The 16462-nt window shown below is 41.5% G+C and overlaps 1 protein-coding gene across 6 annotated transcripts in view; it reads right to left on the reverse strand.

Moving 5' to 3' along the window:
* Positions 1 to 1518: 1518 nt before the first annotated feature.
* The window catches only part of CHUK (component of inhibitor of nuclear factor kappa B kinase complex), a 40557-nt gene continuing 25613 nt past the window's right edge, over positions 1519 to 16462 (reverse strand). For 3 of the 6 annotated variants that reach the window (XM_054729314.1, XM_008144178.3, XM_054729315.1), the window contains 10 exons: positions 13113 to 13236; positions 12565 to 12716; positions 10276 to 10337; positions 9215 to 9324; positions 8533 to 8582; positions 6717 to 6813; positions 6277 to 6424; positions 5598 to 5734; positions 3444 to 3543; positions 1519 to 2706 (listed from right to left, as the gene is read on the reverse strand). In XM_054729314.1, the coding sequence (XP_054585289.1) occupies positions 2677 to 2706; positions 3444 to 3543; positions 5598 to 5734; positions 6277 to 6424; positions 6717 to 6813; positions 8533 to 8582; positions 9215 to 9324; positions 10276 to 10337; positions 12565 to 12716; positions 13113 to 13236 (1010 nt within the window). In that variant the 3' untranslated portion in view covers positions 1519 to 2676. Of the gene's footprint in view, positions 2707 to 3443; positions 3544 to 4771; positions 5007 to 5597; positions 5735 to 6276; positions 6425 to 6716; positions 6814 to 8532; positions 8583 to 9214; positions 9325 to 10275; positions 10338 to 12564; positions 12717 to 13112; positions 13237 to 16462 lie in introns of those variants that run through there. The other 3 variants (XM_028149202.2, XR_008558827.1, XR_008558826.1) reach the window with 3 other exon arrangements.

Genomic DNA, 16462 nt, shown 5'->3' on the forward strand with positions numbered 1-16462 from the left:
TGGCAAGCACATGCTTTATGCACGGGTCCTGCACTGAATTCAGGGGCAACCAGACTTGTTGGAAGTGAGAGTTCTGAAGAGGAAGATATTCAATTTCATTGCATATTCATTCATCAAGTATTTTTCTGAGCACCTATTGATGTGCCTGAAGCGAATCTAGTGAGGACTTGATGGCCATCCAAGCAATAGGAACGGGTCCACTAGGAAAATGAAAAGGAACAGGGAGCATTTGAGCTCCTGTGAAGCCATTATGATGGAAAGGGGTGGGATGGAGGGCTAGTCCCAGATTTTGAAAGGCTCAAAGCACCTTTTCTGTAGGGAGAGGGTACTGGATGGCTAGAAAATAGAGACAGACTTTTTACTGCATATTCTTCTGTTCTTTTAAAATATGCATTATGTGCATATATTACCAAACACAAAAAGGACAAAGGTAAAGAGCAGAGAAAGGAATGAGATGAACGAACACAGGGAGATAAGGGCAGCATATTAGAGTAGGTTGGCCAGTAATGGTTACTGTAAGCCTTCAAAGGCTAGCAGTGGGACCATAACTGTACAAGTAGACTAGGGTAGGAGGACTCTGTAACCTCTTGGGCAGTGCTTTAGGGCCAGTGAGTCTGCAAAATGGTTTACAGTGGAGAGAGATTGGAGGCAGGGAAGCAAAGTGGTTAGAAACTGCAGGTCCAGTTATAATGGTGATAACTGGAAATGGGAAGGGGCAAGTCATTAAAGCAAGCCCTCCCAGACCACTCTCCTCTTCTTTCCCTGTATCATTCATTTGCCTTTTATTACCTAGGAATGTCTGGGACCTTGTCTGTTCCAGATCAACCAGGGGTGGGGAAGGAATGTCTGGCCCACAGGCCATATAAGGCTCACTAAATAATTTGTTCTGGCCCTGCCAAGGCATTAGGGATGAGTTAAATGTTTGACCAAATATAGCAGGCTAATTTTTAAGTTGATAATTTTGTGTGTCCCGTGAATGATGTTATAAATATCCAAATGGCCCTTGGTATGGTGCTGGGAACTCTCGCTCCTCAGGGGGAACTCTGCAGGTGAGATATCCTTCCCAATTTTTATCCATCACACCATTCTGCATCTCTGCTCCTCCTACTGGTCTCCATGTGGCTTCTTTTATTGGACTTCATTCAACCAGGTTTCAGGTGGTTCTGAATGATGGTGGTTCTACAGTTTAGTTGAAATTTTGATGTGGTTGTGGGAGGAGGCAAGTACGTTTACCTATGCCGCCACCTTGCCCAAAAGTCCTGTACACAGGTTTTTTTACAGTAAATAGTCACTGTTCTTATTTGGTGGTTTCATGTCTGCAGATTCAACCAGCCATGACTCGAAACAGTATTTTCGCATTCCCAACCTGTTGGCTGAATTCACAGATGTGAAGGGCCAACTATAGAAGCTAAAGTGATACTCAAATTTTTTACTGTGTGGGTACTGATTCCCCTAAACCCCACTTCGTTCAAGGGTCAACTATATTCATCTGATTTTAATGAAAAGAGAATCAAAAAGTAATTTAAAAATCATTTAATACACAAAGTGAAAAACTGTCTATAATACAAAAGCATTTCACATTTTTTAAAAACAAGTGTCTTCTAAATTACCTAACAGATAATAGATCCACAATCCTTTATCTGAAATCATTAGAGCCAGATGTTTCAGAATTATTAAATTTTCAGATTTTAGAAAGGTAATTCAGTGCATAATACCATACTACATAAACACCCAGCAGGGTCTATGGCAGCAGCCTCCCCCACCAAATAATCAAACATGTTAATATTTTTACAGCAAAATAAATGAAGATTCACACTAGATGGGATAAGTTGATTCAATTGTCAGTTCAAGTTAGATTTGAAAGCAAATGAGTTTTGTCACCAAGCTTATGAAAAACCTTGTTTTCAGAGCTTTTTGGATTTTAGATTTACAGATAAGGGAGTGCAGACCTTTATATTGGTATGACAAGACATGTAAGATTCCTAAAACAAATGATTCATTTTTACAAATGAAAAAACAACAACATGTTTTCAAATACATTATAAATTAACATTTCTTCTTTGATATTACTAAATGTACATCTTAAATACATATACACATAGCACACTTAGGACAGTCCATTGATATTAAAGGCACAGATGCACTGTCCAATGTGTAATAAAACTGAAAAATGGGATTGACCCAACTCCTTATGATGCCAGAAAGAGCACTGTTGAGTGCACCACAAGGAGGTAGGGCTTTTTCTTCGAGAACTACAATTTTACTTGTAAGCAATCTTTGCCACAGAAACATAGGCAGACAATGTGTACTTGGAACATATTAATTGAGGTTTTCTTCTCTGTACATATTACTTTTGGCCTTATGTCCAAAAGTTAAAGGGTATTTTTAGTCAGTTAAATAAGTAATGTTTACAAAGTTTAAAAACAAATAGATTGCAATGATGCGCCTAACTAGCTGTAGTTTTTAAACAAGTTCACCAACATAAAATTATATCTGTTCAGGGGTTAAAATTACCCAAAACCAAAATATAGCCTTTGTAAAACCATGTGTAGTTTTTGATCACAGCCATTTCTTCCATTGAATGGTGTTTGAAGAATGGTTTCATGGGAGAAAACCAATTTCGAACATGTGCAGCAACAACTTCCATTGGTTTGGGCACAGTGAATAAGTGGTAAGTCATTCTGTTAACCAACTCCAATCAAGATTCTAAAATCAGGCATGAAAAATGACAATTAGATGTTTGACTATAAATGGTAGGTTTTGGGTGTTCATTTTTGCAAGTTTTCTAAGTATGTTCGTACATTTTATAATCAAAAGTTTAAATATTAAAAGCATAAATAAGTTGCAATTTGAATTTAGTTTACCTTATTTTCTGCTAACTTAAAAGGTATTCAGAGTTTTCATAAATATTTGAAGCAAATAATTAATGAAAGAGAAAATATAAAGAGTTGACCTTGAGACTAAATGTAAACATTTTATTGTAGTTTCTCCAAGTTTTAAATCAGTAATTCACAATAACTAAATCTTATTAATATAAATAGTTCTATTAATTTCAACTATAATTACAGTATTAATTTGTATGCAACAGTTACTATATTTGAATCATAATATAAATCCTGCCCCATCTTATTGGAGAAAATTGATTGTTGAAGCAGAAAGGTACAAGCCATTTAATTTCAGTGATCATATTGCAAAGAAAGCTCACCAATCATTTAATTTGACCAAAAATGCTACTGTTGAAGATTATTGATGATATAATCCTAGAATATGCACGAGTATGAGAAGATGGGGATTTGAGTCAAGGATATTCCTCAAATGCTCTTTCTCTTTCCTCTCAATTCTGTTCCTCATATGCATCCCAAATGCCAGTTAAGGCTAGCATGGAAAGTTGAAACCCTTTGCAAAATACCTAAAACACACATCCATGTCCATATAAAACTTACCATCATTCTACTGCTCTGCTCCTCATTTACTTCATGAATAATAGTGCTTAAATGGCCAAGACAGTTCACATTTTCTTCTATGATTTGTGCTAAAGTCTCCCTGTGAAATGAAAAAAAAAAAAAAAGCCTTTTCAAATTCAGCAAAAGAACATATGAATTTCCTCTACTTTTTGGTCTTCAGGGTCAGGATGATCAATGCCCTTTCTGCACCCCTGCACCCCAATGCAGCTGATTCCTGTAGGCTTCAGTTTCCTCATCCTTCCTACCCAGAGGCATAGTCCTGCCTATTACTCCAACTGTTGCCTCCGCCCAGCTTTAACAATAAGTCCACTATAATTCCAATCTGATTTTCCTCTGCAATAAAAGTGACACTTATATACCACACACACACACACACACACACACACACCACCCCAGAAATGCTAATGGGGGTGTGGGGGTAGGTCTTTGTGGCACAGATAGATGAAATATCTCTTTTTGTTTTTGGAATATTTCCCTTTCATTACAATTAGGAAGAACATCACCATGCTGACTTTTCAGACACACAAATGCAGGGGAGAAGATACAAAAGTATAATCTGTTCTGCAAAGATCAGAGAAGGTGAAAAGCTGGTTGGAAACTACAGATGACAGCAATGAAAAAATGAAGCAAGCTGATTCCTGAGAACAGAAGAAAACAGTGTGATGGGAGCTGACCAGAACCGAGAAGATTCCTGGAAGTTTACATCTGAAGGAAATCCTGATTCTGGTTTCCACCTTCCACCTTCCATGCTTTCCTCTTCCATATGGCCCCTATTCTCGCCTTTTACCACCCCTCAGAGTTCCTACCCTATTAGAATCAGTTTGAGGCTATGGATGATAGCCACTATTAGCTTAGAACTAAATTCTAATTCAGCTCCTTTTCAACAGATGGAAAAATTGAGGCCAACAGTTCCCAATCCCCAGTGGTTAAATACCACATAATAACTGATATCAGATTTTCTTTATAATGTATTCCTACTGAAAAGTATATTTAAAATTCCTGTCGGATACAGGAATTTTGTTTTGCAAATAACCACAACCTCAAATCTGAAATTCACTGTATAAAGGTGACATCTGCAACCATTAGCATCCCCTAACAAAATTACATGCCTTTAATGAAAGCAAAAAGGTTTGTAATGTATTAAAATGTATTACTTGATTTAACTCTGATTACTGGGATTATTTCCTAAAGTCTATATAACTGATTATAGCCTGTGCTATAGCTGTGGATGTATTATATACCGGGTCAAATCTACAATGACCCCAAGATATAACCTGGAACTTGCTTTCTTTAAAAAAATAAAATACCTGTTATCAGCTTGCCTTCCTCTATGTGCTTTTCTCTCATATAAGTAGAGTACAGAATATGCAAACTGCATGACCTCCTGAGCAGTGATGTAACATGGCTGCACTTCTGCAAAACTAATTATGGGCAGAGCTTCCAGGAAATGCTGGTGCTGTAGAGGTCTCCATGAGTTGTGAGAAAAGTGACAACACACAAGCTAGCAAAGAGCCACTGGCTCTGGGTACGGCACATCTTATGCTGAGAAAAATAACAGAAATGGATAGTCATTCAGCTTTTAGCAGAAGAGTAGAAATTAATAAAAGAAAATATAGGGCTTCAAACTTCAGTTCTTATTTGCAAAACTGATTTAAGGCATTAAAAAAGTCTGTTAGAAATACTAAGTTATAAAATAGAGTAGAATAAACTCAAAATTTATCAGAAGGGTGATCAACACCCCAAAATGACAAATGCAAAAGGACAGCAAAATTTCTCAGAGAGAAATGATTATGGGCAGAATAAAGTCTGGGTAAAAGAACTGATAAGCCAAAAACAGAGAGAGAACTTAGAACATGAATTGAATTAATAAGTAACATTTGCTGAATACATATTTACTTCCCAGTACTTTACGTTTGTTGTCTAATTGACTTTTCACAGCAATTCCCATTTTGCAGGTGAGGAAATGTGAACATTAAAAGAGTCAAGTTAATTGCACAAGGTTATTACAAAAGGACAGTCAGGACTCAACCCTAGTCTATAGGGCACTGAAGACTATTCCTTAACCACTATGCTCTACTGCCTCATTCCTATCACTGCTTATAAAAACTATCTATTGTTACAAAGTGAACCCACCCATCTTGAGGAGTTACCACGCATGACAGAGGATGTTCACGTTCTGCTGAAGTCGGGGGCAGCCATGCTGATGCCTGAGGGGTAGTTACTGTACCGTCTAGACTGGACCCTACAAGGGACCGAGCTGAACTCTGTGTCTGAAGGAAAAAAAAAAGATTATAGGCAAGCATCTCCGCTAATTTAAACAATTTCCTACCATATTCTTAAGACTTACATTTCTATCACAACTTATATGTACACCCAGAGTATTTCTGCACAAAACTATTTCTAGTAGTGGGTATTACATGCCACTATCCTGTCCCTGGCCCATTCTTCATTGACTAAAACCAAATGTATCTATTCATCTAATTCCACTTTAGTTGGAAGGATAAAAAAACCATTTGAACAAAAGCTTTTTTTTTTATTAACTAGTCAGGCATGTCTATCCCCAAATCAGGTTGGGATACCACAGTGGTCTAGGGCTTAAAGGAGTATAAAAACAGGAGACTGGAAAGATAATGAAGGGTGATCATGAAGTCCTTCATCTGAACTGCTGTCAGACACCAAGCAAAGAACACAAGCATCAACCCAACACAATATACACATTCAAGAGGACCCAGGTCATGCTGACAAAAATTCCTTTTGCAGGGAATAAGAGCATATCAATGTCACATTAAATAATTCACTAAAAGTTACTTACACAGGCAATTTTAAGGAGATGCCATATTTCTTTCTGCCTCTTCCCCTGCATAAACATGACAGTATTGTCAGCTTCTTTGATGTTACTGAGGGCCATTTCCACCTTGGGCAGTAGATCAATAATCTTCTGCTTACAGCCCAACAACTTGCTAGAGAGATGAAATCAGAGTCAGACCCTTACATATCCCTCAAGACTGTACACCATACTCCCAAACCCAGCTGAGTAAATAAACCACAATCAGAGGCATATTTAATGTCTGATCTCCAAAGCAATGCACAAAGACAGGACACCTAAATGTACACAGCGGTGGTCAAGATACCCAAGATACTGCCAGAACTCTTCCTGAATCTAATGTATTTACCAAAAGGAGTATTATACTTTGAAAGAAATCTGATAAAAATACCCTGGCTTCTGAATAGGAAATAAAATTATTTTTCTACCTCAGATGACCAAACAGCTCCTTCAGAACCCGGTCCTGACTCTGCACAGTATGCACAATGATCTTCACCATCTCCGTGCTGTCACTGTAGGAGTGATCTATAAAATACTTCAGTCAGTGGGTATAACCTCTCTTCTGCATGAACATGTCAGCCTCCAAACAAAAATTCCTAAAAATCTGAAACTAGTTTTAATTGATAACATCACTTAAATTCAAAACTGAATTGAGATGATTTTAAGATTATACTAATAAAAGGGTAATATACTAATTAGACCGGGAGACCTTCCAGGAGACCTTCCAGACGTCCTTCTGGACAAAGCCATGGTGGCAGGGCCGAGGCAGAGATGGTTAGGGGCAATCAGGCCAGGAGGGGAGGGCAGTTGGGGGTGATCAGGCTGGCGGGGAGGGGGGCAGTTGGGGGTGAGCAGGCTGGCAGGGATGGGCTGTTGGGGGTGAGCAGGCCAGCAGGGGGGGGAAGTTGGGGGCAATAAGGCTGGCAGGGGGGGGCAGTTGGGGGCGAGCAGGCCGGTGGGGGGGGGGCAGTTGGAGGCAAGAAGGCCGAGGGGGGGCAGTTGGGGGTGAGCAGGCTGGTAGGCAGAGTGGTTAGGGGCGATCAGGCAGGCAGACAGGTGAGCGGTTAGGAGCCAGTGGTCCTGGATTGCGAGAGGGTGCAGTCTGGGCTGAGGGAAAGCCCCCTCCCCCCATGAATGAATTTCGTGCACCGGGCCACTAGTATATCTATAATTATATACCTAGAAGTATGTGTTTGTGCATACATAGATGTATACATTTATCATTGTATCCTCAGCTATCTTTAACTCATACTAACCCAAGCCTCAGACACATGCAGCCTTCTAGCCAAAAGATCAATCTTTCTTGGATAATAAACATCATTGATTTAGAAACAGTAGGATAATTCATCTAACTTTCACTGCCTCAAAGGAAGGAGGCTCTTGCTCCAACTAGATTGCTTGGATTTTCGTGTTTATTCATCTGTTCACAGCCCCTAAAAACTTAGAAAAAGCTAACTGACTTAAGCCAAATCTCATACACTAATGAAAGGACCCATAGATACCCTTCAAAACAAATCAATTTTTAACTGAAGGTTAATATCTTGCAGGTACATAATACTTTATAGTTTCTAAAGCATTATACAATACCACTCACTGAGTTAGTAAAGCTAGGTTTCAACCCCATATTACAGAAAAGGGAAAGGAGATGGAGAGAGATTAGGTAATTTGCCCAAAGTTACTTGGCCAGGAAAATGCCCAATCTAGAATTCAAGCTTTCCAATTCCCAATCCTATATTCTTTCCAATAGCCTATGCTCTGTATTCAATAGATGTTCAAAAAGAATTGTTTTGCCAATGAAGCAAGCAACCAGTGACCAGGTTAGATGAAAGCCTCATTTTCAAGGTAAATTGCTTTGGCCCAGCACATGAGCCTTCCCTCTGACCATTCCACACCTGAACCTGTAGCATCAACTCTTTACCAACCTCTCTAATCTTAAGCTGCACTTATTTTTTTCCAACTTTCCCAAATTTTTTGCTTCCTCCTCCTCTTTGAATTCCCCTTTCCCTCTTTTATTCCTTCCTTTCAGTTTTCTTTAAAAATTTTTCTATCTCAATTTTCTTGTAACTTTGCCTTCCTAATCTCTTAAATTCTCACAAACTAAAAGCTGTTACATATAAATATCTCAATTGAAATACCAAAACTGGAACTTATTCTGCAGCTTGTTTAAAATCCAATCCCTAGGATTTGTTAGGCTGGAGATGGTTTCTTAAAATGCCTTTGTGTACTGTGATGAAAGTGTCTTACCTGAAGGTCTGTGCTTTAACTGCTTATACAGATCAATGGCACGCTGTTCTCTACAAAAGAGAAAATGTTTCTATGTGAAGATAATTTAATGACTCTTATAATCCACAACTTAAAATGAACAATATTATTTGAAGAGAATAATGATCCAATTTTAAAGTAAGTATATATTGCCAATAAATATTTTACAGAGAATTTCACTGAGTGCTAAGCAAGATCTTAAAATGCAAAGTGTAATACACTTCTTATCTGCTGTGGTCTACCAGCACATATCTGATCCTTGCACCAGAAACACTTGCAAAAATTATGGCTTGTGATTAGAGACAAATATGTGAAGTTTCTAATCCAAACATTTTGGAAGTTAACCTCATTTAGGGCATTTAATAGACAATACCTATGGTAAGTAGGGAAATAGTTTGTAACTTAGAATACTTGAAAAATTCTTAACAGTCACATGAAAAGATTCTTTGATTAAAATAGCAAAAGTCAACCCTAAGAGTTATTTCCAAAATTTCCAATGATGAAGAAAAAACTTCCTTTTTAAAAATGATGCCAAGATATTTGGGGAAAGGAAAACTATAGAAAATAACCACATACAGGCTTAATATCCCAGAAGTACATAGAAAGAGTGATCTGCTACAAAAAATTATAAATACCAATACCAACGACATGAGTATGTCCTTACAGAGATTCCATCAAATCTCCCTGACGTCTTCCATAAGGGCTTTTCTGTAGCTCCATGATTTCAGTGTGCAGGCACATGATCTGATCCTCCAGGTATCCAATGACACCTACCTACAATATGATGAAACGTAAAAGAAATGACAGGCTCACCACCACACAATACAGAGAAGAACTCAGACAAAGAATGACTTACTCCTGCAGAGGAGAACTAAATGATTTAATATGAAATACTGATTTTATGTAAGTCTTTTATCTTTCAGATTCTGACAATCTTTCACACGAGAACATACTTATTCCTAGCTTCTCATTTTTCTCTCCTAACAACAGTAAACTATTTACATCTGCTTTCTCCTCCTGAGAAGTAAAAGAATATGTGTCACTAACAACACAGAGAGAAAATGACCATCAAAACCACTTCATCTCAGTTCTATGATTTTCATTGCTTCTTCTTCCCAACTACCTTGAAATAAGAATAATAAAGACACTGGATTTCCCACCCCAGGATACTAACTGTCCCACCCATGTCCTTAGGGTAAGTTTTCACTCCAAGGACAGCAACAATTTTGTAGGACCATAGATAAATGTAAGGAAGGAATCTGTCACCTAGAGAATAACCTATACTAATGTGACTATTATTGTCCAAACCTGCATAACTTTGACAATGAAAGTACCATTGATAATTATGGCAAGACAGGTGCAAATGGACTGACCTAGGTAAACCAGGATGCGCAGCCATCCTATCTAAACCATTTGTGTATCACTGTTGTTTTACAGTGATAACTGCCACTTATCATTTATTACCATTCAATCTGCATAACCTTACTAGAAAAGGTATATATAGTCCCCATAATATAATATGGAAACTGAAGCTCATGGAGGCTTTAGTTTACTAGTAGTTTCATTTGTCCAACACCTTTATTTTTATCCACTATATACACAAAATATCTACTAGATAGTTAATATTCAGAAATGACATGAAAGATACTCTACATATCAAAACCAAAGAAAGTTTCTAAGGGAGACCTCAGAAATAAACACACAGAACAAGCTCAATGATTTTACCTCAGCGTAGTGGATAGCCTTTTCTTCCATTTCCTTCCATGCTTTTAACATTTTTTCTGAGGCTAAAAAAAAGTTTTAATTGGTTATCTCAGAAACAGCCATAGTTTTAATTACTGACCTACCCACCTCCATGACTATCAACATAAAAAATGGTGTTATGGGTTGAGTCGTCCCCCCAAAAGTTATGCTGAAACCCTAACTCAGTACATCAGAATATGTCCTTATTTAGAAATAGGGTCAGTGCAGATAGTTGGCTAAATTAACATGAGGTCAATCTGGAGTAGGTGGACTGTTATTCCAGTATAACTAGGGTCCTTAAAAGAAGAGAAGAGACACGAAGATGCAGATGTATGAAGGGAGAGTTCCATTTGATTCCATTTAGCAGAGACTAAAGTGCTACAGCTGCAAGCCGAGGAATGCCAAGGATTGCTGATAAACATCCCAGAAGCTAGGAAGAAGGAAGGAAGGATTCCTCTCTACAGGTTTCAGAGGGATCACGGTCATGCCAACATCTTGAGAGTAGACTTTTAGCCTCTGGAACTGTCAGATGATAAATTTCTGTTTTTTTAAAAAAATATTTTTTTATTGATTTCAGAGAGGAAGGGAGAGGGAGAGACAGAAATATCAGTGATGAGAGAGAATCACTGATTGGCTGCCTCTTGCACACTTCCCAGGCATATGCCCTGACTGTGAATCGAACAGGTGACCTTCTGGTTCCTGGGTCAATACTCAACAGCTAAGCCATACCCGGCTGGGCAATTTCTGTTGTTTTATGCCACCCAATTTGTAGTAATTTGTTATGGACACTAATTTGTATTAGGACACTAATACAGATGGTTTCCTCTTTCAAAAAAAGAAAGAAAATTATTTAAATGACACATGAAAATGACTTTTTAAAAATCAAACATTATAAAAGGATATAAAAAAGAAAACTCTTTCTCCTCTCCACACTCCATCCTATGGGATCTTAATTTAATAATGCTATACAGACCCATACCCTTTCCTTCACAAGTGAGACTATCTATACATGCCTGCCTTTCTTTGCTTTTATTCCCCAAATTAAAACATCACTGCCATTAAAGATCCAAGTGATCTTTTAATATCAGCACACGTAGGTCTACCTCACTCTTTTTTTTTTTGAGCAATACCTATGTATTTAATCTTATATAGAGCTGATATAGATTCTTTCTACCTCATTCTCTTTTAACCGCTGTATCAGATATACAACTTACAAGATAAGTCAAGCTAATTTGATGAAATAATGTTTTGCCATTAACCAGAATACCTGTAATACATAACTATAAATAAAACACCAATCATAACCAGCTCTAGTGGGTAAATTTATTCACCCACCTGGACACTGATGATCACTTATTCTAAGATACCCACACCTTATTCAAGACAAGTATACAAACCGGATAAAAAAAGGATTTGTTTCGATGGAAAAAAACAAACAGAAATTCTGGTGGTGACCTCTTCAGTTTATTATTTGATTTTAACTCTGCTCTTTATATTTCCTTAGTATATCTGAAGGGAGATAAGCTTGAAGTCAAATACTGAAAAATAAAAAAGTGGGACCTGTACAGTAGGTGGTTTGGGGAAAAACACAGAATTACTTGTGTTGTTATTTACAGAAAGATAAGTAGTTTAGGATTTCCCTGGCTAAGAATATGATTAGCCAATATGGATTTTGTATCTACCTATCTAATAAAAGCCTAAGCGACTGTCTGGCTGGTAGCTATCATGCACACTGACCACCAGGGAGCAGACGCTCAACGTAGGAAGACGCTCAACGTAGGAGCTGCAGAGCTGTGGTGACTTGGCAGCTGCGGTTCTTGGGTGATGCACCCGGAACCAGAGAGAAGGGAGCCCGATTCTGGGGTGCATCACCCGAGAATTGCCCTCTCACAATCCGGGACCCCTCAGGGGATGTTAGAGAGCCGGTTTTGGCCTGATCCTGGCAGGCCAGGCAGAGGGATCCTAAGTGCATGAATCTGTGCACTGGGACTCTGTAGTTTTTTATATTGAGCTTGAAAATCATAAATTCTTAAATCACCTTTGTATTTTTCAGGAGCTAAACAACTTAACTTTAGTCCAATTGGGGGAGGGGAAGATTCCTGTTAAATTGTTCAACTAAACGTTAAAATAAAAGCTAATATTCAAAACAAACATGCCTCTTGTTCTAATGTTGCATGCAAGAGAAACAATTGGTACAAGGCAAGAAGGCAAAATAGCAGACGGCTTCAAAAGACTAGACCCTTCTTTCAAATACATTACCCCAAAACTTACATATACCATAAGTCATCTGCTCACTATATCTTTCCAAGTCAAGCTGAATGCTTTTGTGAAAAAACTCCAGTTTAGCTTTCAGTTGCTGAGATGCTGAGATCAAAGCGTTCTTCATTTTTGTCAAGTTAGTATTATATCTAAGAAGACTTAACCTAAACCATAGCCAAAAAAAATTTAAAATTAACATTCCATAAATATTGAACAAAAATTTTAAAAATTATATTGCCATAAGCCCATTGCCTAAGTTTCTATTATCAATCTATGAGAATTAGCTGATCTGTAGAATCTAGTCTTTAAAGACTTTCTGTTGGTGGCAACACAGTTTCTTTTATACTAGGACGTTCTGCTCAAAAACTACTCTCAAGCCATTGCAACTGAAGGGTTTCATACCATTAGTAAGAAGTCTACAAGTATGATCAGAAAATTACATTTCAAATTGGTCCAATATTTTAGTATTGCATGGAAAATTATTTGTGAAAACTGGCAAGATTAATTCTTGAACGTTAATGTGCATGACGCTGTCACTGTAAACAACAGAATCCACTTACATTGCTGCTCTTTGTCCCTGAAAGAGCCTGCTGTAGTCCTCTTTTAGCCCAGACACATAGTGCACTGCTTCAGCCCATACTTTACGCAGCTGTATAATTGGAAGCTGTATTTTGCTGTCCTGTACTATATGTAAGAAGATGAGAAAAAGAAGACAAGAGTTACTTTTTAAGATTTTAGAGTTCATTAATCATTCTTTGATTTCCAGTCCTTACAAATATCATTCCCATGGATGCTAGAAAGAACCACTTGTCACTGTTTCATTCAGTTCAATATACATTTACTGAGCACCTGTAATACACAAACCCTGCTCCTGATACAAGGGAAAATAAAGATAAGAAATAATCACAAAGCCTGAGATTATTCCTATAATCTGTTTCTTTTTCTTTCTTTCCTTCAACCTAGAATACTGTTTTTTCTTTTGCTAATATAAATTCTTTATTCTTTCAATTTTTAAATCAAGTCCCATCTCTTCCACAATCTTCTATGGTCTTTTCTGCCTCTGAATAATAAATTGTTAGCTCCTGAACTACCAACTCAGCTTCAGGAAAACATAGAGGGTAAATAGCAGCTTAATAAGATATGCTTTCTTATCCTATATAATAAAGAGGTAATATGCAAATTGACCCTCATGCTCTCACACAAGATGGCCACCCCCATGTGGTCAAAGATGGCCACCACAAGGTGCCCAACAGGGGAGGGCAGTTGGGGGCAACCAGGCTGGCAGGGAAGGGCAGTTGGGAGGGACTAGGCCTGCAGGGGAGGGCAGTTGGGGGCGACCAGGCCAGCAGGGGATGGCAGTTGTGGGTACCAGGCCAGCAGGGGAGGGCAGTTAGGGGCACCAGGCCAGCAGGGAGGGCAGTTGTGGGCGACCAGGCCAGCAGGGGAGGGCAAGTTGGGGGGGACCAGGCCAGCAGGGGAGGACAGTTGGGGGTGACCGGGCAGGCAGGGGAGGGCAGTTGGGGGCAAATGGGCCAGCAGGGGAGGGCAGTTGGGGGTTACTGGGCAGGCAGGGGAGGGCAGTTGGGGGCAATCAGGCCAGCAGAGGAGGGCAGTTGGGGGCAATCAGGCCAGCAGGGGAGCGGTTATGTGTGGATCAGGCTGGCAGGGGAGTGGTTAGGGGGTGATCAGGCTGGCAGGGATCCTGTGGGATCGGGCCTAAACCGGCAGTCGGACATCCCCCAAGGTGTCCCAGATTGGAGAGGGTGCAGACTGGGCTGAGGGACACCCCCGCAGTGCATGAATTTCGTGCACTGGGCCTCTAGTCTATACTAGTAAGAGAGAAATTGACCATTACTCCACGACGCCCACAGCCAATCAGGAGGGAATATGCAAATTAGCAGGACAAAGATGGCAGCGGCCATGGAGCCAGTAGGAGCGGGTGGGAGGCTTGGGTCGCCTCCAGTGACAGAGGAAGCCAAGCTTCCTGCCCAACTGGGCCGGCCACCGAAGGAGGGGCCTGTGGGCGGTGGCCATGGAGCTGGCCGGAGCGAGCGGGAGGCTTGGGTCGCCCCAGGCCACGAAGGAAGCCAAGCTTCTCACCTGCCCTAGCCGGCCACTGAAGGAGGGGCCTGTGGGCGGCGGCTATGGAGCCAGCCTGAGTGCACAGAAGGCTTGGGTCGCCCGGGCCGGCTGCTGAGGGAGGGGCCTGCAAACGGCCCTCAGCCCCTCACCCAGGCTGGCCACGCCACCATCGGGGTGAGGGTCCCCGCAGGGGGGTGTGGTCAGCCTGCAAATAGCCATCAGCCCCTCACCCAAGCCGGCACCATCCCCAGTGGGGACCCCCACCCCAATGGAGGCATGGCCGGCCCCTCGCCCAGGCCGCCCTGCCCCTCAAAGGAACCCCCACCCTGATCCAGGACACCCTTCAGGGCAAACCAGCCCCCCCACAACACCGTGCACCAGACCTCTATCTATACTAATAAAAGGGTAATATGTATATTAGACTGGGAGACCTTCAGGACATTCTTCTGGACAAAGCCATGGTGGCGGGGCCAAGGTAGAGGTGGTTAGGGGTCAAGAGGGGAGGGCAGTTGTGGGTGATCAGGCCAGGATGGGATGGCAGTTGTGGGTGATCAGGCCAGTGCGGGGGGGGACGGGGGGGTGATCAGGCTGGTGGGGGGGCAGTTGGGGGTGAGCAGGCCGGCAGGGGGGGGCCAATTGGAGGCGAGCACACCATCAGTGGAGGTCAGTTGGGGGCAATCAGGCCAGCGGGGGGGAGGGGGGGCAGTTGGGGGTGAGCAGGCCAGCAAGGAGGGCAGGTAGGGGTGAGCAGGCTGGCAGTGGGGATATCAGGCTGGCGGGGGAGGGGCAGTTGGGGGTGAGCAGGTAAGCGGGGGGGGGGGCAGTTGGGGGCAAGCAGACCGGCAGGCAGAGTGGTTAGGGGCAATCAGGCAGGTAAGCAGGTAAGTGGTTAGGAGCCAGCAGTCCCGGATTGCAAGAGGGATGTCTGACTGCCAGTTTAGGCCCAATCCCACAGGCAGTCAGACATCCCCCGAGGGGTCCCAGATTGGAGAGGGTGCAGGCCGGGCTGAGTGACACCCCTGCCCAGTGCATGAATTTCGTGCACCAGGCCACTAGTCTATTTATAATTCTCTTGCTCTTTCTTTGGTAAAGAGAATACTACTTTCTAAAATCATGGCAGGTGTGGATGTTTGTTAAGTTCAATGAAATCGCATTTTAATGTTATGAAATTATGTAGATATGAAAGAGTCATCCTGTACTATAAGGTGGCAATTATATTGTTGCTAGAGGCCCAGTGCATGATTGAATCATGCACATGTAGGGTCCCCTACACGCTTTCGCTTTCGATCACGGTGGAGCTGGGTGCCTGTCTGCTCCGGGCACCAGGCCTTTCAGAAGCCTCCGCCGAGCCGGAGGCTTCCGAAAGTCCTGGTGCACCAGCGGACAGGCACCCAGCTCCCCCGATTTTGATGGTCTGCAGTGGGATGTGAGCTCGCTGTCCCATAGGCCCCTTCTGTTCCACAGCACAGCCATGGCGGGGACGCTGAGCTCGCGCCACCAGCTCAGCGTCCTGCCGGTCCAATCGGCTACCCCGGCCTCCCCGAGTCCCGCCCCCTGCGCCTCCCATTGGCCCAATCATGGGCGTAGCGGAGTGATGGTAATTTACATATTACCATTTTATTAGGTAGGATTCTTTTCGAATGAAAACTTTCAGAGAAAGGTTGCTACACTAGGGTTCATAATGAAAAAAACATATTATCTGAAGCAGACTTCAAAAATATAAAGTTCCGCCCTGGCCGGTTTGGCTCAGAGGATAGAGCGTTGGCCTACAGACTGAAGGGTCCCAGGTTCAATTCTGGTCAAGGGCATGTACCTTGGTTGCGGGCAC

This window comes from Eptesicus fuscus, chromosome 17 (assembly GCF_027574615.1).
Source record: "Eptesicus fuscus isolate TK198812 chromosome 17, DD_ASM_mEF_20220401, whole genome shotgun sequence".
NCBI lineage: Eukaryota > Metazoa > Chordata > Mammalia > Chiroptera > Vespertilionidae > Eptesicus > Eptesicus fuscus.